Source organism: Phodopus roborovskii, unplaced genomic scaffold (assembly GCF_943737965.1).
Source record: "Phodopus roborovskii unplaced genomic scaffold, PHOROB, whole genome shotgun sequence".
Classification (NCBI taxonomy): domain Eukaryota; kingdom Metazoa; phylum Chordata; class Mammalia; order Rodentia; family Cricetidae; genus Phodopus; species Phodopus roborovskii.
This window is the reverse complement of record NW_026125506.1, coordinates 11,447,457-11,473,938: the sequence shown is the minus strand read 5'-3', so window position 1 is coordinate 11,473,938 and position 26,482 is coordinate 11,447,457. Positions and strand designations below refer to the sequence as shown.

The following is a 26,482-nucleotide window of genomic DNA, read 5'->3' as shown; positions in this document are numbered from 1 at the left end:
GTTCTGGCGTCTTAGGGACGACCGTGGCTACAACCTGTAGGAAAGCAGTCCACACTGCCCGACTAACTGCAAGGGCTGGATGCGAACCTGTGTGCCGGGTACAGCCCGCCAATCAAGGAGTCGCTAAGGGGGTGGAGCCGGCCAATCAAAGGGTCCTCGCCAGAAGGCGGAGCCTGCCAATAAAGGACTGTCGGTGTGAAGAGGCAGAAACCACGACTCTGACAAGCTGGGGGTGCGCAGGGACGCATGGTGATGGGGATGCTCTGCGCTTGCGACTCAGCATCCGGTTCCTCAATTTTTTTTTTCATTTCCCCGGGGACTGAGAGACAAACACCCAGGGCCGGGACCATAGCATAAGGTAATAGAGACAGGGAGGTGAACCTGGGAGGCTGCCTGGCAGAGGGGGTGCCAGCTGCCCGAGGGCGGAGCCTCGTGGCCCTGCCCTGCAGCCCCGCCCCCACCCTGTCACTCAACTGGGCTCTGGGCAGAGCGCAGCATCCAGTGCTGCGGGCTCTGGGCTATGGACGCCCCAGGTGCTCCGGCCCCAGCAGTCGCCCCCAGCTCAGCAAGGAAGGAGCTGAAGATAGTGATTGTGGGTGACGGCGGCTGTGGCAAGACGTCGCTGCTCATGGTGTATTGCCAAGGCTCCTTTCCCGAGGTGAGGCCCGGTAGGTGGCAGGAGGGGTGAGGATGGGCTTGGGACCTCTAGGAACAAGGGATGTCCTCCAGCCTGGACCCAGGCCCACAGTCTGGACCGTGCGGTCCTGGGTGTCTCCTTCAGGCAGCCCTTCGGGAAATCCCTGAGCTCAGTGGTTTGCCAGGTCTGAGCTGGATGGAGTGAGGGTGTTAGACAGTTGTGGGGGAGGAATCTGTTGGGACTCTGGGCGTCCTTTGTACCTCCTAAAAGATCAACCCTGACCCCCTCTCTTACAGCATTATGCCCCATCGGTGTTTGAGAAGTACACGGCTAGTGTGACAGTGGGCAGCAAGGAGGTGACCCTGAACCTCTACGACACGGCTGGTGAGTGCACCAGAGCCCAAAGGTCCCCATGGTCATCCCCCCCCCCCCGGGTTTCCCCTGCCTTGTTGGGGGCATTCCCTAACATGCCAGAAGGTCTCTGCAGAGTGCTGGCTAGTCGGGGGGCCCTGTAAGCCAACAGGACCTCTGCCATATCAGCTTTAAATGGTGGTAATAGATTGAGGTGAACCCCCCCCCCCCCCCAGTGCTATGTTCTGTTCTCCAGCCTTGTTCCTCTCCTGCGGTTCTAGAAAACGTGGGCTGTACTTCTACCTCCCAAGGTTGCAAAATTCCTTACTTACCGTGGTATTTGATTTGAATCCCCTGGGGCTTGGGTTCCAATGACCTATGTTTCTGGGCCCTATAGTTTTAGGTTAGCAAGCTCCAGATCGCAGCTGTGACTCCAGGGTTCAATGACTGGCATTTCTGTGTTGAACCCCCAATGTCCTGGTCCTGTGAGTGGACCTCCTCCTGTGTCCCTCACTTCTGGGATCCTGGGGCTACAGTCCATTCTGTGTTTTCTTGATTTTTCTGTGAATAGACAACTTTAGAAAAGAACCTAAGTCTAGGATATGGATCAAAACAAGATTCTATCTACTTACTATGTGCCAGCCCCTCAAGGGGGTGGGTGCCGTTCATAGTCCACAAACATTGGGATTCCCTTTGGGGTGTCATGAGCATTTTCAGGGTAAAGGTTGGGCCAGGTGGAGCCTCACCCAGCTTGGTGACTCAGTGTCTAGTGACTGGAGTGGAACCACGTCACTGTCACTGAGTGCCCCTTCCCTGCTAGTCCATCCCTGTGTGCATGAGGTAAAGTCTCTGCTTTTAAATGGAGCTCAAGTCCAGCCATTCTCCCCATCCCACCACCCCCTGGAGAAGATGAGGAGGGGCTATCCCCACCCCAGACCTCTACCTCATTCCTGTAGTGGCAAGGTCTACTGGAGAAACTCTTGACCCCTCTGAGTGGCCCACGGAGGCTCCCCACCCATCCTCTCCTCCAACCCCAGGTGTATGAGAAAGGAATTCTGGGGTGTGGCCCCAAGACCAGTAAAAGTGTGTCTGGAAAACTTACTTTCACATGCCTCTGATCCAGGAGCCAGGGAGGGGCAGGACCATTGGCCACACTTTGGGCTTGAGCACAAGTATTGCACGCCTCTCCACAGCCCCAGGAGAGGCCAGGAAGTGTGTTTTTCCCTCCCTCTGCCACCAGCCTTTCGTGTCACATCCCAAAGTCCCCTGTTCAGGACTGGTTTCCCCCATCAGACCAGAGCAGAGACCGTTTTGGACATTTTCTGAGAAAAGGGAAATGCCCGAAGGACATGTCAGGCTAGAGTGCCATACAAAGGATCAGAATGCTACTGTTGGTAGAAGGATGAGTTTGATGGAGGGTCCCCAGGGGCTGTCATCGGGAGGTGGTGATGATAGGTGCCCTGTGATGACCTTGTCTGTAATGCTCTGCTGCCCGCTTGGAGTCACTGTCTTGGACACTGTCTTGGTTCACTTAGTTGTGTCATTAGGGGCATCTGAACCTCATTTTCCTTATCTTTCACCAGAGTTAAAATAGTCAAAAGAATTACAAAAATTCATCTACCTAGCGTTCGGCACAGGGGCTGCCTCTTCGGTTCTTTAGACTTCTTTTGCTTTGTGCTAAGGCATACTAAACTACCACTGAGCTGCGTTCCCAGTTCTCCATCTGAGTTTGTTTGTTCAAGACAGGGTCTGTTTCTCTGGCTGGCCACAGACATGCTAAGTAGCCCATGCTGCCTTCCAGGTCTCCATCCTCTCGCCTAATGGCCTGAGCTATATGCACTCACACATGGCTCTGGCCCCAGCTCCTTGTGTAGAGGGTGGAGAATCGAGATGCCCTCTCAAGGAGTGTCCACTCACTGTTCTTTTTCCAAGACAGGATTCCTAAGTCCTAGAACTGTGTTGAAGAGTGGCATGTTATCTGTCACTGAAGAGTGACTGGGGAAGTCCTAACGGTTGGAAATCCCCTGGCCGGTGAGCACTATGCTTATGAGGCTTGGTCATACGTGTTCATGGTATTTGTCAGAAGGAGGCTCTAGCTGTGACCATGGAGTAAATGAATTCATTATCAGGGAGATGAGTCAGCTCTACCTGTGGCTGGGCCTTGGGATGATGTGGGAAAAAATGATGGCCAGTAACTGTCTAGACTGAAGAAAAGTAGAGGTTAAGGGGGGTGAGGGCAATGGCTGAGTTAGATGAGTTTAGTGAATGCTATGGAAAGCTCTAGAACTGGGGAAAGGGGCCTACCTTCCCAGTCAGCAATGATCAGAGTTATGGGACAGGAATGACCCCAGAAAGATGAATTTTTACCAAGCCCAAAATGGAATGCGCGGTGCGTCTATGCCCATGAGGCCCACATGTAAGGCCTGTCTGGCTACTTACTTCCATCCTGCGGAAGAGACCTCAGCCCTCACGGAGTACTGAGTGCTCAAGAGGCAGAGGGGGTGGGGCTCTATCAGCCTCCCCTGAGCCCTGACATCTCTAGACAGGAAGCTGTGGTGAGGCCAGAAGGTTCCTCGGCAGACGGGCGGTGTCATGGAGGCAGTGTGGGTGTTTAGATACCACCCAGAGAATCTCATGCAGTCCTGGAGAGGCATGGGGGCTTGTGTGAGAGAGAATAGGAAATTGGGGGAAAAGCTGCTAAGACAAGGGGTCAGGACAAGAGGGGCTTTTCAGCCCTGGGGCTGGGACTACTTTAGGCCTAGAGTCAGGTACCATGGTCAAATGTCAGGATGGGACTTCCCTGTCTCTTCCTGTCCCTAGGGAGGGAAGAGGGGGGCAGAGGGCCCTAGCAAAGCTAGTAAAAGTGGGTTCCTCCTTCAGCAGTCTCCCCTTCTCATGCCTCCAACGCCCTCCTCTGACCAATACTTTGGTCAAAACAGGTCACCTCCTGCCCTCCAGCACATTTGGGGAGCACTGTGTCCTGATGACAAGCCACTCTTCAACACAGCTCTAGGATTCAGGGACCCTGTTGTGGAAAAAGAACATTGTCAAGGGAAAGCCCCACTCCACCGAGGAAATATGTCAGGTGGAGTGATGGCCTTGATTCCACTGGCCTCACAAACTGCTAGCTGCAGGAAAATGGGCAGGCAGGACTTCAGAGGAGCTCTGGCCCACAGCCCCATCCCTCATTAGGACCAAGGGCATGCTTAAGGAGATTATGGGCAGGTGACTTGCCATCTTCATGAGCAAAATAGAATAACAGCCCAGTGTAGTGATGGGAGCCCCCCCTTTTTTATTATTTATTTTTTATTTTACAGTCCCAGTTCCCTCTTCCTCCCTCCCTCCCAATGGGAGGCCCCTTTAAGTGGTTCAAAGATTCAGGGGTTGGAATTGCACCCAGGTCATTAACCTACCTTGGATGTTTGTTTCAGTAGTAACCACAATAGCAGTGGTCACACCTCTGCCCAGCCCAAAGTCCTTTTGTTTCCCAAATCAGGGCAGAGCTGGTCACCTCCTCTCAAAGATACGGGAATTAAGACTTATGAAGGAAGGCACTAGTCCGAGTCATGCATTCAGTCCAGACAGGGTGCCCAGTACCCAGCCTCCAGGGATGATGAGGGAGCAGAACCTAAATTCCTAGTCGTCTATGTTTCTTGATTTGTTGTGTTTTTCAAGACAGGGTTCCTCTGTGTAGCCCTGGAACTCCCTCTGTAGCCCAGGCTGACCTTGAATTCAGAGATCCTCCTGCCTCTGTCTCCCAAGTGCTGGGATTAAAGGCATGTGCCACCACCAGCCCAGCTCGAATTCCTTGTGTTTATGAAAGGCCCACACTGAATCCTAAGAAGTCAGGCCAGGCAGAATCAAGCCTAGGGAGGAAATAGGATCTAAACTCCCTTATAAAGGCCCCTGTTTTCCTTGAGACAGCTGTTTATGCCACCATTTTCCCTGCCAAACTTGCTGGGTGTGGTCCTAATTTAGCGTTGTTGCTGTACAGAAGCAACTTTGGAGAAAGAAGGGGCTATTCAAGGAGACCAAAACTCCAGACAGAACCTAGAGGCAGGAACCAAAGCTAAATTAAGGGTTGTTATTAGTAATTTATTTTTTATTTTTATTCTGTGTGCATTCATGTTTTGCCTGCATGTATGTCTGCAAAAGTGTCAGGTCCTTTGTAACTGGAGTAATCATGTGGGTGCTGGGAATTGAACCTGGATCCCCAGGAAGAGCAGCCTATGCACTTAACCACCAAGCCATCTCTCCAGCCCCTCAAATTAAGTTTTAAGAAAGTCTTTGGGGGGATGCTGGATGCTTTTGGAGTGGCTGGGCAGGCAGCTGACCTTGGGGCAGTGGGGACTAAGATGTCTGGCACTGCCCACTGTGACCTTGACAGGGGTGTTCCCCTCAGCCACCTGGGCTCTTAACAAGAACTTTCCTGGCTAGCTTACCTCCTGGGTGCTGCTTGGAGTGGCGTGGATCAGGACGTACTCCACCACCAAAGGCCTGCATGGGCACAGCCCTGGCCTTAGCTGTCCCTTTCCTCACTCAGGATTTATTGTCCTCACCTGGCTTCCAAGGCTTGCAGTGGGCCCCTACTTGGGGAGGAGACACAAGTCATACAAGTAATGTGACATTAGATAGTAAGATATTCCTTAAAGCAAAAGAAGAGCAAACAAAACAAAACAAAACCACCTTTGTTATGGCACAGATGGACACCAAGAGGCCATTGCTTCAGGGTGGGGTGGTTGAGAAAGGTTTCCTAGAGGTGGCATTTCTGCACAGACCCAAATGAGAGAGAGAGAGAGAGAGAGAGAGCGCCAGCTAGGTGCAACCTGTTAAGAGAACCTTCTGGAAGAGGGAACAATGGCAGTGTGCTTGAGCACTCTAAACCCACTGTGGTTCCTCTTCCTCCAGCCCACAGCAACCTGACTCCACCCTCACTCTTACCCAGATCACTCCCGTGAATGTAAGAGCTGGGTTGCAGTTCTCAGCCCAGCATCTCTCATCTCTGCTTTTACTTGAACCACCACAAGCCAACAGTTGGCTTGTATTTCCTGGATGTCTCCTGGGGGCCAGCAATTCACAAGGACTGCACTCACAGTGTGACCTGCCTACAGGCGAGACAGCAAACAGGTCTGCATCTAAGGAAACTGTCTGAAACAAGCCGAAAGGGACATGCTTAGAGCAGGGAGAGCTATCCTACGAGCTAGCATATAGAGAAAGCCACAGCACCTGCAACTGTTGGTGGAACCCTCTAGACAAATTTTTGGGAGAGAATGAGTGTGTTTGTTATATCAGACATATGCATACCACTACAACCCCACCTACAACTTAAGAAACTCAGAGCCTGTCTTCACACAATAGGAAATAAAAGCTGTCACTTTGTATTAATTAAGGTTTGGGGTTGGCTCCTGACTCTGTGGCTTTAGGAAAGTTGCTTCTCATCTGTGAAACTGAGCCCCTGAGTATGAAATCTGAATACAATCATCACTCGGTGCTAAAGGATGGGTTCCAAGACCCTGTCCATGCCCCCACTGAGAGTAAAATCTGCAGAGACTCAAACTCAAGATCCTTGTATAAAATGGTACACCATCCGTATGGCATAACTTCACATATTCCATTCAGTTACTCCTGAGTTACTGATGATATAGTACCAGTGCCATGTAAAGAGTTGCTGCCTGTATTGTCTAGGGAAACATGACAAGCCTATTTGTACAGACACAGTGTTATTTTCTGAATGCTCCTTTCTTCTTCTTCTTCTTCTTCTTCTTCTTCTTCTTCTTCTTCTTCTTCTTCTTCTTCTTCTTCTTCTTCTTTTTTTTTTTGGTTTTGGTTTTCTGACACAAGGTTTCTCTATATAACCATCCTGGCTGTCCTGAAACTCCCCTGTAGACCAGTAGACCAGGCTGCCTAGAACTCATCTGCCTGTCTCTGCCTCTCAGGTGCTGGGATTAAAGGCGTTTTTACACACACACACACACACACACACACACACACACACACACACTGCTCTTTTTGAATGTTTCTAGTGGAAATTGCTTCTATGGAGACAGGATCCAAAGATGCTAGATTGACTGTATTTTATTTATACTTTCCTTTTCATATTGGGTTGGAAGTAAGGTCCATTTTTGTTTGTTTGTTTTAAAAACAGGGTGGAACTCATTCTGTAGCTCAGACTGACCTCAAACTCACAGATCCGCCTACCCCTGCTGCCTCCCATGTGCCACCACTACCTGGTGGCATCTATTTTTTAAGAATTATTTTTATGCTGGGCAGTGATGGCTCATGCCTTTAATTTCAGCACTCAGGAGGCAGAGGCAGAGGCAGGCAAATCTCTGTGAGTTCAAGACCAGCCTGGTCTATAAGAGCTAGTTCCAGGACAGGCTCCAAAGCCACAACCCTGTCTCAAAAAACAAACAAAAAGAATTATTTTTATGTCTATGAGTGTTAAGTACATGTATTTTTGCGCAGCACATGTGTGCCTGGTACCTGAGGGAGTCAGAAGAAGGAGTTAGATTCTCTGGAACTAGAGTTAGAGATTACTGAGCATGTGAGTACTTACTAGGCACAGAACTTGGTTTTTTTTTTTGGGGTTTTTTTTTTTTTTGGTCTGTTTGTTTTTTGCAAGAGCAGCAAGTACTTTCTTCATTTTAAAGTGATGTATGCATATATGTATGTGTGTATGTATTTGTATGTGGGTATGTGCATGTGAGTACAAGAACACACCGAATCTCCAGGAGTTGGAGTTACAGGCAGTGGTGAGCTGGGAACTGAACCCAGGGCCACTAAAGAGCAGCAAGGACAGTGGTGGTTGCTGTTAATCCCAGCACTTGGGAGGCAGAGGCAAATGGATCTCTGTGAGTTTGAGGCCAGCCTGTCCACAGAGCTAGTCCTAGGGCAGCTGGGGCTGTTACACAGAGAAACCCTGTCCCGAAAAACAAACAAAAAAGTTGCCTTTGGCTTTTGTCATGGTGTCTCCTCAAAGAAAAATAGTAATTAAGACATACATAAAATAAAATAAATGGGGGGAGGCTGGAGAGATGGCTCAGGGGTTAAGAGCACTGGCTGCTTTTCCAGAGGACCCCGGTTCAATTCCCAGCACCCACATGGCAGCTCACAACTGTCTGTAACTCCAGTTCCAGTTCCAGGGGATCTGACACTTCCACACCAATGTACCTAAAAGTTAAATGTTTAAAAAAAAAAAAAATCCCCACATACTATAAGATGAAGGTAAAAGTAGAGAAGATAGACACTGTGAAAAAGGAACTAATATGGTCTGGATGTTTACAAACAAAATACAAAGCTGTTTGGAGTGGTACATGCCCATAATCTCAGGACAAGGGAAATTGACAAGGAGAATGTCCCAAGTTCCAGGCCAACATGTGCTGCATAGTAAACCCGTGTCAGGCAGTAGGGGGCTCGGGGGCCACTGAGTGTTGCAGCTGAACCAGGGTATTAAGATCCATCCAGCAGCCAGGTAGCCAGGGGAGAGGTGGCACAAGAAACCACTGGCAGCTGGATGAAGTGATGAGCACGCCTTTGATCCCAGCACTCGGGATCAGTCAGATCTCTGTGAGTTCAAGGCCAGTCCAGTCTACATAGTTAGATCCAGGACAGCCACAGCTATATAATGAGATGATGGCAAGGGGAAATAAGAAAAAAAGGAAGAAGCCATCGGTAGTTTGAAAAGGATGGCATAGGGCCAGGATCACTAGCAAGCAGTAGACAGATCCAAGCTGTGCACAGGGCTCTGCAGAATGGCTGCCAGCCTGGCATGACAATTAATCACTTGAAATGTAGCTAGTGCAACCATGGAACTCAATTTTTTCTTGTTCATTAGTTGACATCCAAATTGTCACAAGGAGCTGGAAGCTGCCCTGTTGGATACGCAGGCCTAGAAAGACATTGACAGGTTTAGAGAGGATTGCCTAGGTCAACATCCTGAGCCAGTGCCCCGATGAACCACAAAGGGTGTCTCGAGCACTCCTTTCTCCCTTGTTGAGGGGACTTGGACAGCATGGCTATTTCCCCTGGCCCATTATGATGGCTGGTGCATGCTCTGATAAACCCCATACATTAGAGGGATTGGTTGGTGACAGCTCAACGGCAGTTTTTATTACTTTTCCATGTCCCAGGATGGATAGACTGGTTTGTGCCTGTAATATTAGCGAGACTAGGACGTTGGAGGCAGGTGGGTCAGAAGTTCAGGACCAGTTTGGAATACGTGAAACCCTGTCTCAAAAAACAGCTGGGCAGTGATGGCGCGCACGCAAGCGCGCGCGCACACACACCACACACACACACACACACACACACACACGTTTTTAAAAAGTCAAGAAGCAAGTCTGACCTGGTGGAACAAGCCTTTAATCCCAGCACTTGGTGGGCAGAATCTCTGAGTCTGAGGTCAGTCAAGGCTTACATAGTGAAACTGCCATTAAAAACAAACAGAAAGAAAGGGGCTTTGGAGGGCTCAGCGAATGAGAGCTTTGGTCGATCTTCCAGAGGACCTGAGTTCTATTCCCAGCAGCCACTTGACAGCTCACAGCCACCTGTAACTCTAGTTCCAGGGGATCTGATGTCTCTCTGGCCTCCAATGGCAACCATATGTGTGGTGCATAAACATGCATTCAGAGAAGACACTCATGCCCGCGGTCTGAAGAGCTGGTGCTGTGGATGTGGCCTGGAGCCTTGCAGCCAATGCTCTAAACACGTCCATCTGAAACACTGTTGAGATTTATGCGTCTCAGTGTTTTGCCTCCTCCTTCCTCCTCCTTCCACGTGTACCGCATATCTGTCTGGTGCCCTCTAAATACCAGGTAGGATTTCAGATCCCCTGAAACTGGAGTAGCGGATGGTTGTGAGCCACCGTGTGGTGCTGGGACCAGAACCTGGGTCCTCTGGAAGAGCAGCAAGTGCCTTTTTTGTTTTGTTTTTCGAGACAGGGTTTCTCTGTAGCTTTGGAGCCTGTCCTGGAACTCATTCTGTAGACCAGGCTGGCCTCGAACTGATCCCCGAAGCCTTTGCCTCCCGAATGCTGGGATTAGAGTGCACCACCAATGCCCAGACAGCAAGTGCTCTTAACTGCTGAGCCATCTTTCCAGCCCCGATAAATCAAGACAATAAAAAAGAGAGAGAGACCGGAAACCTAGCCACTAGGGTAAAGGTTAACAACTGAACTATCACTTAAACTTGCTGGGAGAGTGAAGAATCGGTTTTCTCCAATAGAGTGACACTGTGGTATACCAACCACTCCAGGACAGGCGTCATGTTCAGGAGTAGTTGACCAATATAAGATGGACCCCATCAGGTTTTTGGGTGAGCTTTCATTTGGCTACAGTTCAGTTTTTTTTGGTGTGTGGGGGGTTGTGTTCTTGGTTTTGTATTGTATTTTTGGTTTTTGAGAAAGGACTTAAAGTTGTGTGAGTTGGAAGGAGGAGGGAAATAATATGACCAAAATATATTTAAATTTAAAAATTGCTTTAACTAGCTGGTCATGGGTGGTGCATGCCTTTTGTCCCAGCACTCGGGAGGCAGGTGGATTTCTGTGAGTTCAAGGCCAGCCTGGTCTACAGAGCTAATACCAGGACAGGCTCCCAAGCCAAAGAGAAACCCTATCTCAAAAACAAACAACTCCCCCAACATTGCTTTAACTAACAAAAAGAATAATAAAAATTCTCAAATAATTTTAAAATTAAAAAAGAAAAAGAAAAATGAAGAGATGATGATGTTCCAGGTGGAGACTTGGGTTCCACAGGTGACTTGTCTAAGTCACACAGCAAGTGAAGGACACAGCTGAGGTCTGAACTTGTACCTTACCTGCCTCTGGTGCCCATGACACTAGGACTGTTCTCTGGTGCAGCTGGCTGAGGACTTGGGACCAGTTACCAATGGAGACAGAGTGTATAGCCTGACTGGAGTGCAGGCTGACACCACTCAGAAATATAGGGACAGGGCTGGATGGGCACCTCCCCGTTCCTTGTAGTAGATGGACATCACGTTTATACAGAGGCGGCTGAGGGTCTCTGATGAGTCCTAAAGGTGTTCCAACCTCACTGTGGGAGGTAACTCAAGGCGGCATGTAACCCCGGCTGGTTCTGGTGAAGTGGATGAAATCTGAATTCAGAATGGATAAAGGATGGGGTCAGTGTAGCTTGCTGGGCTTGGTGCCAGTACCATGACAAGCAATGGAAGGCTGCTGTGAGGCGCTCTGCCAGGACAGCAATGAGGGCATCATGTATGCAGTCAGCACACACGGTAACGGCGGAGCAGGTGAGCCAAACGCAAGCACCGAATAAGGTTCAGAAGGGTTCTGTGTTCACCCATGCAGTCTCCCTGGAAGTTTAAAACTGTTGACAAAATAAATTTCCTGTGGCTAGCCATGTTGGTATGCCCAGCAGATATGCCCAGCAGAGGCACTCAAGATGGCTGTGTGTTTGAAGCTAGATTGATCCACACAGCAAGTTCCAGGCTAGCCAGGGCAACACAGTAAGAACCTATGTCAAGCTAGGTGGTGGTGCACTCCTTTAATTCCAACACTCACAAAGTAGAGGCAGGCAGATCTCTGAGTTTGAGGCCAGCCTGGGAAGTTCCAGGACAGCCAGGGCTGTATGGAGAAACCCTATCTCAACCTCCCCCCCAAATGTCAAAAACAAACAAAAATGTAAAAATTGAGTTACCTTCAAATTTTACAAAAGCAGGATGAGCCACACCGAGGCCCAGCTTCTAGGTTCTGACTGGCCTGGGCTATGGAGGGCTGTGTCTGGGACTGTCACATGTCCCCAGGTGGGTGCCAGGTACAATGGGAGACGAGTGCCCCGTGAGATATAGTGATAAATGTGCCCATTCCTAACTCATTTGCATGTGCAAGAATGGGCAGGAGGGATCTAGGCAGATGCCTCAAAACCAAGGAGGCTGGAACACAGGCTTCTGGACCTTGGACATATCTGAATGGCAAAGACCCCAGATCTGAGTCTTGGGCTTGAAGGCAGGGGAGCTCACCCATCCTTGGCAGAATAGCTACAGCTCACGGTCCTCTATGAACAGTCCAGCTGGGCACTGCATGGGTCTGATGACATTTAACCCATTCCCTCTTTCCCTGTCCTATCCACTTTACAAATGAGAAAATCAGGCCCTGAGGTCATCCCCCCCCCAAAGCCCAGACAGGAACCCCGGTAGACAGGGATTCATGCCTTTGATCTCCCTCTGGTTTCAGGGCAGGAAGACTATGATCGGCTGCGGCCTCTGTCTTACCAGAACACACACCTCGTTCTCATCTGCTACGATGTCATGAACCCCACCAGCTATGATAATGTCCTCATCAAGGTAGAGTCCTGCCTGCCTCCGAGAGTAGGGGTCAGCTCCAGGATGGCCTCTGACACCCTGCTTTCTCCCCCCCCCCCCAGTGGTTCCCTGAAGTCACTCATTTCTGCCGAGGGACTCCCATGGTTCTCATTGGCTGCAAGACAGACCTGAGGAAGGACAAGGAGCAGCTGCGGAAGCTCCGGGCAGCCCAGCTGGAGCCCATCACCTACACACAGGTGGGCCACGGCCCTAGCTACCACGCAGGCCCACCACCCCTGAACAGCCACAGCCAGAAACTACCTAGACCTTGGTCTTCTCAACTGGAGTGCCTTAGCAGGCACATAAGACTCATCAAACAACAACAACAATAATAATAGTAGTAGTAGTAAGGCACACCTTTAATCCCAGCACTAGGGAGGCAGGTGAATCTGAGTTTGAAGCCAGCCCAAGGTTGGCCAAGGCTACACAAAGAAACCCTGTCTTGAAAAACTGAAACAAAAACTAATAGGCTGGGCACTATGACATATGTTTGATCCCAGCACTGGGGAGGCAGAGGCAGGTGAATCTCTGTGAGTTCAAGGCCAGACAGAGCTACATAGTGAGGTCTTGTCTCAAATAGAAAGGAATAGTCACTAACAATGTAAAGGCAAGGTTTTTATTATTTCACTTCACCAGAAAATTCAGTCGCTGAGTTTGGAACTGACAAGGAACAGGTCTGAGATGTAGCTAGCCCCAGTTCTCAGAATCAACTCCCCTCAGCTGAAAGCCAGGGAGAGGACAGGTGGGGGCCAGCAACGGGTTTCTCCCATCCAGCCATGCAAACAACAAAATGGCAAAGTTAGTTTTCTAGCTCTGGAGAGCCTCCAAAGCTAGCCCAAACTCCTAAGGCTCTGAGGGGGTGTCAGGAGGAGGTACCAGGTCTTCGTCTAATTAATACTGCCTCCCCCTCCCCTCTCCCAGGGCATGAGTGCCTGTGAACAGATTCGAGCTGCACTCTATCTGGAATGTTCCGCCAAATTTCGGGAGAATGTAGAAGACGTCTTCAGGGAAGCTGCCAAGGTGGCCCTCAGTGCCCTGAAGAAAGCACAGAGGCAGAAAAAACACAGAATCTGCCTGCTGCTGTGACCCTGGGGCAGACAGCCCTGAGTAGAACTGTCATGGCCAGGGACCCAGGCCTAGGCTACTCCTGGGATGCTGCTCCATCAGAGCCCTCCAATGCCTGGCATCTTGGAGCATTCTCGTCCTGTCCTTGGGTTCACGCTGTAGTTCAACGGTGAATGATGGTGTCAGACCCAGCAATGTCCCTCGCTCCTAGGACTGGCACAGGTTCCCAGGCCGTAGGAGGGCCCTTGTCACAGCTCCTTCTTGCCCCAGTCATGCGTGTTTCCCTTTCCAAACCCAATTCATGCATTGAGAATGTGGGCAAAAGTGGATATGCAATGCCATTCACAAGAGTCCTGTCACTGCCTCCCTGAGCTCCTGAGATAGGCTTGGCTACATCCTCCAGCCTCTTCCTCCTTCCCCTCAGGAACCTGGGGCCACGGCCTATCAGGAGAGTCCAGGCATCAAGCCGGACATGGGGCCAGACAGCTGCTCCCTCTGTACCACACTGAAGACCTTTGTCTTAGCCCTAGACAGATGCTCAGGGGCAGAAGAAACGATCTCTCAAAAGATCAAAATAAGCTCAGGCCAGCCAGGCCTCCCATCGGATCCCTGATGGCGGTCCCACTTCAGCCGACTTCCACTGGGGACTCCTGATGGGCAGTCCTGAACCCGTCAGGGGCCTCAGGCAAATGGCTCTCTCCCTAAACCATTCCCATCTGTAAATGGCCAGGACTGTCACTTGAGTTGTCAAGCTCTCCATCTTCCACTCCATCCACTCTCTGCTCTTACCAGGATGTTGGGCTTGGGAATGGCCTATCCCTGCTGACAATCAGTGTCTACTACAGCAAGATTCTCGAGTTCTGACATTTCCTTTGGGAAGGTCTAGCGCCTACATTTCAGAACTTTTCAAGCCAAGGGTCCCAGGTGGCTGTAGTGCCCCCAAGAGGAAGTCATCATCTCCCAAGAAGAAACCATGGCCTTGGCTGGCCCATCTGTCCCAGCCGCTCTTGACTCAGCCCCCCCAAAGTCAGGCTGCCAAGGAAAGAGACTTCTGATCCCCTTACCCCAAGGGCCCCAAGACCCTGCAGTCCCTTGCCAAGGACCTCTTGTTCTCTCAGAGTCAAAGGCCTTGTGAATAAATTATATGGTATAGGGGAGAGGTCAACAAACCCCACAGCCTGTGGGCCACATGTGGCCACTGCCTGTTTTTGTAAATAAAGTTTTATTGAACCGCCACAATTAGGAATGGCAGTTTTTGCTCCACACCTGCAGGCTGAAGTTAGCACAGGACTAGCTCACAAAGCCTAAAACAGTCATCACCTGGGCTTTAATGGGAAAGGTTTGCTGATTCCTCACCTGGGGCAATCACAGGAACCTGCAAAGGACAGGCCAGGTGATCCAAGGACAGGAGACCAAGGACAGAAGTAGGGCAGGGATGGAGGGAGGGGCCGGTTGAGGCAAACAAGAGCAGGTGCCTGATCTTGCCCTTTGGGAATGTTGCCAGGTCTTTCCATTTTTGTAAGGTAAACAGAAATCTGGATTCTTGTGGAATCTCAGGGTAGGGGAGGGGAGACCTCATTTTTATCATACGACTAAAGAATTTGAAACTCCTATGAGGACCAATGAAGCATGTCTGAGGACGCCAGCTGTGAAGCTGGGTCTGGGCGGGCAGCTGAGGCCCATGGGTGGGAAGGGACAGAACATTTAACTGAACCTCTGTACCTCCACGCTTGCTGCTGCCTGGATCTCACAGGGCCACGCAGCCCTTCCCACACATACAAGACTCTCTGAGGTGGAGACAGGGAATGAGTGACCTCCAAACAGCTTGAGTCCCAGTCACACTGGGGTCTGGGTTCTATGTCAAGAACTCAACAGCAAGTTTGTGAAGGAAGGCTGAAGGGCAGTCGTGAGAGACCCCCCCCCCAAGAGCCCACTGAACTCCAACAACCCAGAGGCTTGGCGCCCTCTGGTGGAGAGCATCCTTAAAACTCTGCCACCTCAGGGCTCTCTCAAGGTCTTGAGTAGGCTGTGCCTCTTTCCCCTTGTGGCAGGTGGTGCAGGAAACACAAAGCAAGACACGAGACAGTCAGGATCTCTGAGAACTTAAATACTCCCTCACCACAGAGGGTGGGGGCTATGGGGAGCTTACACAGAGGTGGTGGCCCAGGGAAGGGGGATCCACAGGATGCTAAAAGTTTCATTCCACCCGGTGTCTGGGACACAGTAAATAGCAGGTCAGCTAAAGCCAACCCTAGTGAGGCACATCCAAACCCCAGTGAGGGGCTCAAATGACAGAAAGAAGAGAGGGGTTCCCTGAGGCTTCTTGCCCCTCCCTGGAGGACAGACACAGATATGGCCTCTGCCATTACCCAGAGCTGCAGGGGAGGCCTCAGAGTCCGGGGAATCAGGGAAGACCGGCATTAAATACGTTATAAATAGGGAGCTGGGGCAGGCTAATACTGTGCGCACAGGCGGCCTTCACATTCCTCATGTCTGGCCAGGGACCAGGGCCTCGGCCCAGTTCCCAGTGATGCTGCTGGACCCTGAGATGCTGCTGCCCATGGCTACCAGTGACCGGCAGCCAGGGTGCTGACTGGAATCCCCAGCAGTCTTAAGTCCCAAGACCCCAGGCACAAGAGTGCGGAGGCTCATGGCTGCTTTGTCTTGTTTCTGTTCTTCTGGAGTTTGGCGTGCACGACTTTGAGCGTGGTCAGGAAATTGCCAAGGAAGAGGATGAGGAAGGTGAGGGCCAGAACAAATACCTGGTGGATCCAGACGTGCAGCACCCAGCAATGCAGGGGAGGAAGGAGACGCTTGAGTCAGTTTCCCTGCAGAAGAACTCGCCTCTAACCTCAACCCCAGACCCTTAGCAAAGCAACCGGAGTGGCCAGCAAAGCGTGCAAATGGATGAGTAAGGTTGAGTGCCCAAGGTCAGGTGGGGTAATCCTCCTTTGTTCAACAACACTGAGGGTTCCCCCCCACACACACCTCTTGAATTCCTTCCTATTTCCTCTCAGACCCCAACAGCAGAAAACTCTGGGCAGCAGGAACCCAGAACCAAGGACCAAGGGATCGAAAGAGTCCTCCCTCACGGCAGCCAGTCCAGCCCGCTTCAAGCCTCCCACTCCCTACAGACAGACAGACAGACAGACAGACAGACAGACAGACAGACAGAGGCACGGTACCTGCCATTCTTTGCATTCCTCGTGGCTGGAGAGCTCAAACAACGTGACGGCATTGTAGAGCTGCCAGAACTGGAGACAGGGAGACAGGCACCACTCACCCATCCGTTTCCCTGCAGATCCATGTGGAAAGCCAGGGAGATGGACCAGACCCCCCAGCATCCGAGACCAACTCCCCATCCCATGGAACCATGAGTGTCTCAGAGACAGCAAGTCCCAAGGGCCAGCTCTCGCTTCTGTCTTTAGTGTCCCTAGACCCTGAGGAAATGGGAATGGGGGGCACTACCTGATACCTGAGGTTCCCCACTTCTCCTTCAGAGAGACTGGCCCTCTCCTGCGCTACGGGGCGGGGAAGCCCTCAGACCCCCGGGAAGCTCTAAGGCTCAGGCATTAGGTGGGGGTGATATCTGTATGGGTGGGTATCTCAACCCAGTCACCTGGGGACAGATACCTTGTGAGGGAGGGGAGCCCCAAAGATCTTCTGTTCCCAGGGGTCATCCCTGACAGGGGTACCCACAAACAGAGGGACTCACATGGCCACAGAAAAGGAAAGGCAGGAGGAAGGTGAGGCCCCGCCACATCCAAGACTGGAACCCTTCTGTGGGAAGAGGTAAGAGGTTAAGTGTGTGTGACTACTTAAAAAAATCAACAGGGTCTCTCTGTTGCCCAGGCTGACCTCAAACTTCCAGGCTCAAGGACCCTCCCGTGTCGGCCTCCCAAGTAGCTGGGACTTCAGATATGTCCCACCACACCTGGCCAAACACTGTGTATATTATAAAGTTGAGACAAAAAATACCGGTGTTCCCAAGGGTAAGCTTGAGGCCCAGCAGTGAGTGGCGCGGCCTAGCATTCAGTTGCTGCCACACTTGGTGGCTGAAGCAGGATCCCCGATGAATTGTGGACAGCAAGTGGGGTAAAGAATAGCAGACCCAGTTTTGAGGCTTGGAAGTCTTATGGCCTTCTGATGATGAGCCTCTATCCACAGAGGTGGCCAGTCTTCCCAACTCTACCTGGTGCCCAGTTACTCACCCACAGTGAGGTCCAGGTGGTTCCTCTCCCCCAGGGCTCGCAGTCTGTAGAGACAGCCCCTCTGGTAATAGTACTGTAGGAACTGAACACAGCCTGTAGGGGGAGCACAGTGCCCATGTTCAAGGAAAATAAACCAAGGCCTCTCCCTCAAATCCAATGTCCTTATCAAGTGCAAGCCGGTGGGTGGGTGGGTGGGCTGAGCAGAAGGGCAGACAGAACACCCTGGTGACCCGCTTTTTTATTTTATTTATTTATTTATTTAGGTTTTTCGAGACAGGGTTTCTCTGGCTTTGGAACCTGTCCTGGAACTAGCTCTTGTAGGCCAGGCTGGCCTCGAACTCACAGCGATCCGCCTGCCTCTGCCACCAAGTGCTGGAATTAAAGGCGCGCACCACTACTGCCCGCCTTTCTTTTTTTTTATTATTATTATTATTATTTTAATAAGTTACCACAGCTATACTTCTGTCACTACCTCATTTTAGCAGCTGTGTGTCCCTCAGCATGGAGTCACTCCTGTGCATCTCAATGTTGCCTGTTGCTCCCAGAAAATCTCACATAGCTCACATTCCAAAGACCATTTATTGAGTGCCTACTACAAGCCTAGGAAAATTCCAGAGGCTTCTAATCTGGCTGGTGCTTTGATGGGCCATTGCATGCCTGAGCTGTCCATACTGTAAGGGATACATGTTCAGTCAAGTATGAAAGACCGTGTTGGGGACGGGAGATGGATGATCTACATATCTGGCCAGGTCCCTCCCCTCCACACAGGCCAGGATGGATATCTTCTGGGGACCTCCTCGTCAATAAAATCCCTTGGGAAACCAGGTCCCTCCCTTTAAGCTGGGCTTGAGCACTCACTCTGAAAAATGGAGAACGCTAAAAACTGATTTCGAAACTTCTGATAAATTAGTCCATTAGGCCTGGGGAAAAAAAAAAAAAAAACACAAAGGTGGAACATGCTGGAAAACCAGACATCCGTTCATACTCCTCGCTTTCACTCTAACAGAAAGGAAAGAAAACATTTCAAAGGTAAAACAAAGTCCCAGATTCCTGTCCTCTGTCCTTGAGCTGACCAGGTCACACCCATCACCCTTTCTAGAAGGAAGGGACATCATGATCACTCCGATTCCTCGTGTTGCTCCCGGTCATCTCCATTCCAGCCAACAGAAACTGTGAAATAGTCCCCAGAAAGCTCCCAGCTGTCTTGGCAGGACTTGGGCAGCTGGGCCTCTAACCCAGTTTTCAGTTCGCACTTGCTTTCCTCACGTACCAGCCCCAGCTCTGGCTCCATGGGGAGGATGGTCAAAGGGCCCAGTGAGGGATGACTCACCAAGTCAGCATCACTCCAGACAGGAACGTGGAGACGTAATGGTGAGACACCCACCAGCCTTTGATTCTTGGTAAGAACAAGAAAAAGAAAGGAGTTCAGATGGGGAGAGAAATGCAGATGTCCTTCTGCTTCCTAGCCTCGGAGCACGGGCTGTCCCGCAGCTCGAATAAGAAATGGGCTCAAACCACACTTCATCTCTTCCTGCAGAGGTATGGGCCCAAACAAACTACTTGCAGATTAGCCCAGGGACCTGTTCTGTGACCTACAGAACACATCCACACCCAGCTCTCCAGCACTGAGATACACCAAGCCTAATGTCACCTAATGTATTGTGACTGAACTATGCGTGCAGATTCCTATGCTGGAGCCTAATCCCCTTGTGCCTTCCAGCATGACTTCCAGCATCTGGAGAGGTACATGAGGCTAAGAGGACACGAGGGTGAAGCCTTCCTTCACTGACTGTCTCTGACCTAGTGTCTCTGTAAGAGAAGGACCAGGAAGACCAGAGCATAGAAGGGAGGCCATACAGAACACAGGATGGGAAGGTAGCCATCTGCAAGCCAGCACCGATGACACCTGGATCACTGACTTCTAGCCCCCAGAGCCACAGGAAAGAAATGTCCGTTGGTTAAGATGCCCAACCTGTGGTATCTCGTGACAGCTCCACAGACAGATACAGGTCCTTTGTACGTGTTGTCCTTTAGGTTCCTACTTTATTCCTTCCTATGCCCTGGGGGCCCAACTTGAGTTTCAGACCCAATATCGCTTCTACCCAAAGGTCTTTACTAACTACACTGCCTAAAACACCACAACCCCACTAGGGATAGAAGTCTGGTTTTCATTTTCTCAGGAGGCAGAGGCAGGCAGATTACTTGTGAGGATTTCAAGACCAGCCTGGTCTATATAATGAGTAGAGGGGACCATGAAGATCTGCCATCGGGGATGGGATGCTAAGGCTTCCTTTGCAATGGGAAGAAGGGTCTATTGAGTGAAGATGACATAGCTCTATGTTGTCACCTCTACAGACAGCAGGTAACAACATGAATGAAATAATGTCCAGGAGCCTGAAGCCAGGCCTGGTGACACAGACCTATAATCCCGACTCACAGAGGGTTGCTGCTACAGGAGGATCTTGAGCTCAGCCTAGACAACATATTGAGAGCCTGTCTCAAATGTAAAGAAAGAAGAGCTGGAGAGATGGCTCAGTGGTTAAGAGCACCTGCAGCTCTTTTGAAAGACTAGAGTTCAATTCCCAGTATCCACATTAGGTGTCTCACAGCCACCTGTAACTCAAGCTCTAGGGGATCCGACAGCTTTGGTCTCTGTCTTAGTTAGGGTTCCTATTGCAACAAAACATGACCATAAAGCAAGTTGGGTGGAAAAGGTTTATTTGGCTTACACTTCCACAGCATAGCTCATTACTAAAGAATGTCAGGACAGGAACTCAAACAGGGCAGGAACCTGGAGGCAGGAGCAGATGCAGAGGCCATGGAGGGTGCTCATCATGGCTTGCGCAGCCTACTTTCTTATAGAACCCAGGACCACCAGCCCAGGGATGGCTCCACACACCATGGGCTGGGCCCTCCCGCACTGATCACTAATTGAGAAAACAATCCATCCAGCTGAGGTTCCTTCCTCTCTGAAGACTCTAGCTTGTGTCAAGCTGACACAAAACCAGTCAGTACAGGCTTCATAGGCAATGCACCCATGTGCTCATATTCACATGGATACACATGTGCCCACTTGATTAAAAATTACAAAAGCCGGGCAGTGGTGGTGCACGCCTTTGATCCCAACACTCAGGAGGCAAAGGCAGGAGGATCTGTGTATGTTCGAGGCCAGTCTGATCTACAGAGTGAGTTCCAGGAAAGCCAGGACTACACAGAGAAACCCTGTCCTTAAAAACTTTTTAGCACCTAACAGACCCTGGCTTCAATTTCTTAACAGTAAAGGCAGTTAGTGCCAGGTCCTCAGACTTTCCACTTAACCAAGAGGTCTCACTGCAACCTCCCTAGAGCTTTGCAAGACCATGCCACAGCCCTCAGATCTTGGCCACCCCCAGGCTCCTTTGTCCTACTCTCTGCAAAGCTCCCCTGGTGTGGGAGCAGTTTGGGCTTGATACAGACCCTGGGCAACAAGCCTGAATGAGCAGCAGCTTTTAATTTCACAGCGCACTGTGCCCAGAGCCCAGATCTGACAGATGCCACCAATAAACACAGCTTGGCGACATCAGGTGAAACTAGAAATCTACCTTCTTCCCCAGCTTTGAGCTCATGAGCAACCATCATCATCGTCTGCATACCGGAAGGTTCTAGGCTGGCTCTGTACCTGTGTTTATGTAACAATATTCACTGTAATAGAATTCAGATACTATACAATTCAGTGGGTTTTAGTCTTTTCACGGAGCTGTGCCATCATCACTATGATCAATTTTAGACCTTGGTTTCACTTCTATTAGCCTTGGACCTGTTTGCTACAGAAATACAGTTTACAGGGAGCTTTGGGGCTCCGGGAGGAGCAGGTACACTTGTATCTAGAATGTGGGGACAGAATGTACTAGTCTCTGGGCACTGTGCGGGGGAGAGCTTACTGCTTCTCCCTGCAGGTCACATATGCAGGAGAGAGGTGCACCAGGCACTCGCTGTTCAGTACTAGGTAGCTTCTGGCTTTATGCTTTGGCTTTTCAGAATAGCCGGTGGGATGACTTCTGCATCACTGGCTCTCTCTGCCTGCTACCTTCTGGATACATCTGTTCTAAGTATAGACCCTAAAGGAGCCAGCAGAAGCTGGGAACCAGGGATGGCTCCTTGGAATAAACCAACATGACCGCTGATTCCTTGGTCATTCTGGTCCAGAAGGAAAGGCCGTTTTGCCACCTGCCAATCAAAGGCCGTTCTGGTTCCCAAACCTCTACTTCCTTATGGGGCAGTGCCTCACCTAGGCAGGGATTTGAATGGAGATAAGGAGTAAGTCTGGACACATAGCTCGGAGCCAGCCCTCCAGCCATAGTGACTGGCTCAGAAGTCAGCAAGTGACTCAAGCCCAGCCAATCAGAAGTCCATCTCAAGACTCCCACTGGCTCTGTGGGAATGACAGAAAGGCTTCCTACTCTGAGACTGTTGATGAGACAGGGAGCCAGCCTGGGCTGTGGGGAGCAGCGGAGGGAGAGGGGTAGCCAGTAGGGCTATTAGCCTTGCTGGAGCCCTTCATGCCTCCTCAAACTTCCCAGTTAAAGAACAGTAAGTGCCCTTCAGATTTGCTCCATTAGGTGGGTCTCTCATATTTGCAAATTGCAAGGGAAAGTTGACTTCTTTATTGAACTAACGAGTGATGTTGGCGGTAGGAAGCTCCAGACTTGCCCGGGGCGTCTCCATCTCAAAGCAGGACAGTCCCCAGCCCACCACCCCAGGCCTGCTCTCCCTGACCTCCTTCTGTTGTAGTTCTGCTCCCGGGTACAAAACAGCAATGGGGAGATGCACTTTATCGCGCCCATCATGGGCAGCAGATCTCCAGGAAGCCTATGTGGTTTAGGTCTGGTGTCCCAGGACACCTAGGTGTCCCCAAAAACCTGTCTCCTCACTGAAGAGCTCAGACTGCATTCATCTCAGCAAGACTTAGGGGTGTTTACTGGTTACCACCAGCCCCGTACAGGCCCTGTGATGTTTAAGGGATGAGAGAGGAACCGGCATGGGATGGCTCAGTGGGAGGCACTTGCTGCCAAGCCTGACAACCTGAATTCATTTCCCAGAACCTTCATGGCAGAGGAGATAACTGACTCCCACAGGTTGCGCTAAGCCTTCTACAGGACTGGTATCCCCACACACTCATAGACAATAAGTGTTAAAAAAAAATTAAGATGCACACGATTGCATATGCACACCCACATACATAGAGAGAATAAATAACAGCTATAAAATATTAAGACATACATAGTTGCACACGCATGCCCACATACGCACACAATAAAATAATAAATGCAAAAAAATTAAGACACAGGCTGGAGAAATGGCTCAACCATTAAAGGCTAGGCTCACAACTAAAAATATAAAAATTAAGACATATCTGACAGTAATGGAACACGCCTTTAATCCCAGCACTCAGGATGCAGAGGCAGGTGAATCCCTGTTGAGGTCAAGGCCAGCCTGGTCTACAGAGTGAGTTCTTGGAGAGCCAAGGCTACACACAGAAGCCCTGTCTCAAGAAACAAAAACCCCCAAAAACAAATGAAGATGCACATCACTGCATATGCAAACCCTATACGCATAGACAAAAAATAAATAAATGTAAAAAAAAAAAAGATAGAAAAAAAAGAAAAGAAAATGCACAGAGCTGCCCACCTACCTTGTCCTATTACCCCACAGACTGGTCACAGCCCCTGTAGTCATTCTAGAAGTGAGGGTCCTCTGGTCTTTCCAGGCTCTCCTCCCCTAGACTGAGGGGCTCTCTTTTCAAAACATTTGTGGCTGATCCCAAGAGGCAAAGTGTGAGTTATCCCAAAATCCCTCACGGCTCGGGGAACAAAATCAATGTGTGATGACTGGCACATGAGGGCGGAGACGTGGCAGACCCGCACCCCCAAAGCTTGATGTTATAAATGCAGATGAGCACCCCTGCTCCAAGGAATCCAGAAAAGCTCTTGATAAACTAAGGCAAACGAGGCATGGCTCTGGAACTCCACTCTCCTGACAGACACATTTAGTGTTCCTAAGGAGTCTTGTCCTTCAAGGGGACCCTTTCTAGTAATTCCATTCTTTTCTCTCTGGTAATGGCCCACGCACAGCTAAACATACTAAAGCAAACACAGAGGCAGAGTAATTACTCCAACGTGGAAACTGCTACCAAAGACCACCCATGCTCTCAGTAGTTCTTTACTGTGTGTCTATCCATCCATCCGTCCATCCATTTATCTATCTGTGCCTGTGTGCGACTGGTGTATGTGGATTTGCCCAAGTAGTAGACCTCCTGGAGCTAGTGTTACAGACAGTTGTGAGCTGACAGGTGTGGGTGCTGGGAATCGAACTCAGTCCTCTGTGAGAATAATACACGCTCTTAACCACTGAGCCATCTCTCTCCTGCCCCCCACCCCCAGTACTCTTTATGTGTGCAACAGAAACAACAAGCCAAACAGCAAGCTCATGGGGGACAGGAAAAGAGCAGGTAACTATAAAGTTGAAAAAAAAAGGGGGGGGGGCCTCCAAGAGTTGTGGCACATGCATTTAATCCCAGCATTTGGGAATCGCTGTGAGTTCTAGGCCAGCCTAGTCTACACAGCAAGTCCTAGGCCAGCCAGGGCAATGCCATGAGACCCTTTTTCCTGTTGCTACACATGGTGGCACACCTGTAACCCAGCAACTGGAGAGGGTAAAGGAGGAGGAGCCCAGGCTGAGCTACACTGAAGACCCTGCCGCAAACAAACAAACAAACAAACGAGGAGCGGGCTGATTCACACTGAGGAACTGAGGCCCAGATGGCGACAGTGGCATGGACAGGCCAAGGGTGAGGACACTTTGGGAAAGACTGTCCTCATGCCACAAGCTATGTCCCTGAGCATTTGCTGCCCCCTGGTTTGCTGACGGCACTGTCCTTTTCAGGGTGAGAGCACTCGGGAGAGGAACCTGCTGCAAGAGACTTCTAGGCAGCAAAGAGACCATGTCACATGACTGGGGCAGTTAACACATGAGCCATCCTTTTTGGGGGGTAAGATGGGCTGGCTCTTCGTATCGCCCTGGCTGTCCTGGCACTCGCTTATAGATCAGGCTGGACTCAAACTCACAGAGATCTACCTGCCTCTGCCTCCGAAGTGCCAGGAGTAGGGTGTGTACCACCACTCCAAGAATATTTCCCATCTTTTAAAAAAATAATTTAATTACATTTATTTGTTTCTATGGGTGGGGGTGTGTGGAGGTCAGATTTTTTTTTTTTTAATTTACATGTGAGTGCTCTATCTGCATTCATGTCTGCAGGCCAGAAGAGGGGACCAGATCCCACTATAGATGGTTGTGAGCTACCATGTGGTTGCTGGGAATTGAACTCAGAACCTCTGGAAGAGCAGCCAGTGCTCTTAACCACTGAACCATCTCTCCAGCCCCCTCTCCTTCCATTATGAAGGTCCCAGAACTGAAATCAGGTCAAGGCTTTGTGTCAAGAGCCTTTACCCATTGAGCCATCCTGCCAGCCCCAAATCAGGTGTCTTCTTAAAATACTTTCAAGTTATGGGTATGGTTGCTTTGCCTATATGTATGTATGAGTTCCACATGTGTGGCCAGTATCTTCAGAAGCTAGGAGAGGGTGTTGGATCCCCTGGGACTGGAGTTGTAGTTGGTTATGAGCAGCCATGTGGGTGCTGAGAACCAAACCTGGGCCTCTGTAGCTCTGTAGACCAGGCTGGCCTCAAACTCATAGAGATCCGCCTGCTTCTGCCTCCCAGTGTTGGGACTAAAGGCGTGCACCACCAACGCCCGGCTTTCTTCCCCAGGTATTTACTACAGAGAAGGTTGCTCCCCTGCTGAGATCAGCTAACCCTGTCTCTCTGGTCCAGCTGTATACCATAACCCTGCCTTTGTTTATCTGCATGCAGTAACTGTGACTCCTTGTTTGGCTGTATGTAATAACCACAGCTCCATTAGACTCTGTATTATAAACACATTGAGCTTCTGGAGTGCTGTCATCCACCTTAGAGTCCCTCAGAGAGCCCAGTCTACCCGAACCCAGTCATTTCTGTGTGTCCATGTATTTCTGTGTGTTTGCCTTCTCTTCACTCCCGCCATGTCCCAGTCAGGTCTGTCCCTGGAGCTATGATGGACACGCCATTCAAGCCTGGCCAATCACAACCTTTCATTCTCTGGTGACAATGACTGGTTCAGAGATAGGCATGTGGACCAGCCAGTGCCTGTACCCAGCCAGTAAGACAAGGCTGGGGAGACTCCCAGAAGAGTTTGCTAGAAGTAAGGACATAAGCCCAGGGTTGTTGTAGCACCCTATGTAGAGCCCGAAAATAGACAGTACAGAATGGGAGGGTGAGAGATAGAAACAGTATCACTTACGCTGTCTGAGACCTGAATGAAGCCTTACCTGAAGTCAATCCCAGCGAACCTACGATTTTTTATGAGACACAGATTTCTAATGACATGCAAACAGTCTGACTTAGGGTTTCTGTTACTTGTCAGCAAAACTGACCATAAAGTAGGTGACATTACACCAACAGCATCAGTCATGGACCCCCCTGGGGGAGGGCAAACACTTCTCTCTGGCTCCCTGTTCCCCCAACTGACTGTCCCCATAAGCTGACCTCTAGTTACCTGGAGCCATTGCTGATGAGAATGCTCTCCCGAATGGTCAAGGTGCAGTAATACCACACGAGCAGGAAGTTGAAGACTTCATCCGTCACCCTGGTTGGAAGAAACAGCATGAGCTCTCCCCTCTCCCTGACAAGACAGCCAGGACCAGGACTCCCAAGGTCTGCACCGTTCCTGAATGCCTCCTCTTGTCCACATCTAGACCCTGTGCCATCTTTACCTGGCCCCACCCACATCCCAAGGTCTAGCAGAGGCT

The 26,482-nt window shown here is 50.4% G+C and overlaps 2 protein-coding genes across 3 annotated transcripts in view; one reads left to right on the top strand and one right to left on the bottom strand.

The window, feature by feature from the left end:
* The first annotated feature begins 315 nt into the window (after positions 1 to 315).
* Positions 316 to 14,629, top strand: Rhof (ras homolog family member F, filopodia associated). Its single transcript, XM_051176634.1, has 5 exons — positions 316 to 658; positions 934 to 1,021; positions 12,198 to 12,307; positions 12,388 to 12,522; positions 13,247 to 14,629. Exons 1-5 carry the CDS (start codon positions 521 to 523, stop codon positions 13,409 to 13,411), a joined length of 636 nt encoding a protein of 211 aa, XP_051032591.1. The 5' UTR covers positions 316 to 520; the 3' UTR covers positions 13,412 to 14,629.
* Positions 14,630 to 15,476: 847 nt separating this feature from the next.
* The window catches only part of Tmem120b (transmembrane protein 120B), a 38,106-nt gene continuing 27,100 nt past the window's right edge, over positions 15,477 to 26,482 (bottom strand). Inside the window, exons 6-12 of one of the 2 annotated variants that reach the window (XM_051176633.1) lie at positions 26,230 to 26,319; positions 18,932 to 18,997; positions 18,460 to 18,521; positions 17,602 to 17,694; positions 17,106 to 17,170; positions 16,576 to 16,685; positions 15,477 to 16,152 (exon numbers count right to left, since the gene is read on the bottom strand). In XM_051176633.1, coding sequence (XP_051032590.1) covers positions 16,101 to 16,152; positions 16,576 to 16,685; positions 17,106 to 17,170; positions 17,602 to 17,694; positions 18,460 to 18,521; positions 18,932 to 18,997; positions 26,230 to 26,319 — 538 coding nt within the window. In that variant the 3' untranslated portion in view covers positions 15,477 to 16,100. The remainder of the gene's footprint in view (positions 16,153 to 16,575; positions 16,686 to 17,105; positions 17,171 to 17,601; positions 17,695 to 18,459; positions 18,522 to 18,931; positions 18,998 to 26,229; positions 26,320 to 26,482) is intronic. The other variant, XM_051176632.1, reaches the window with a different exon arrangement.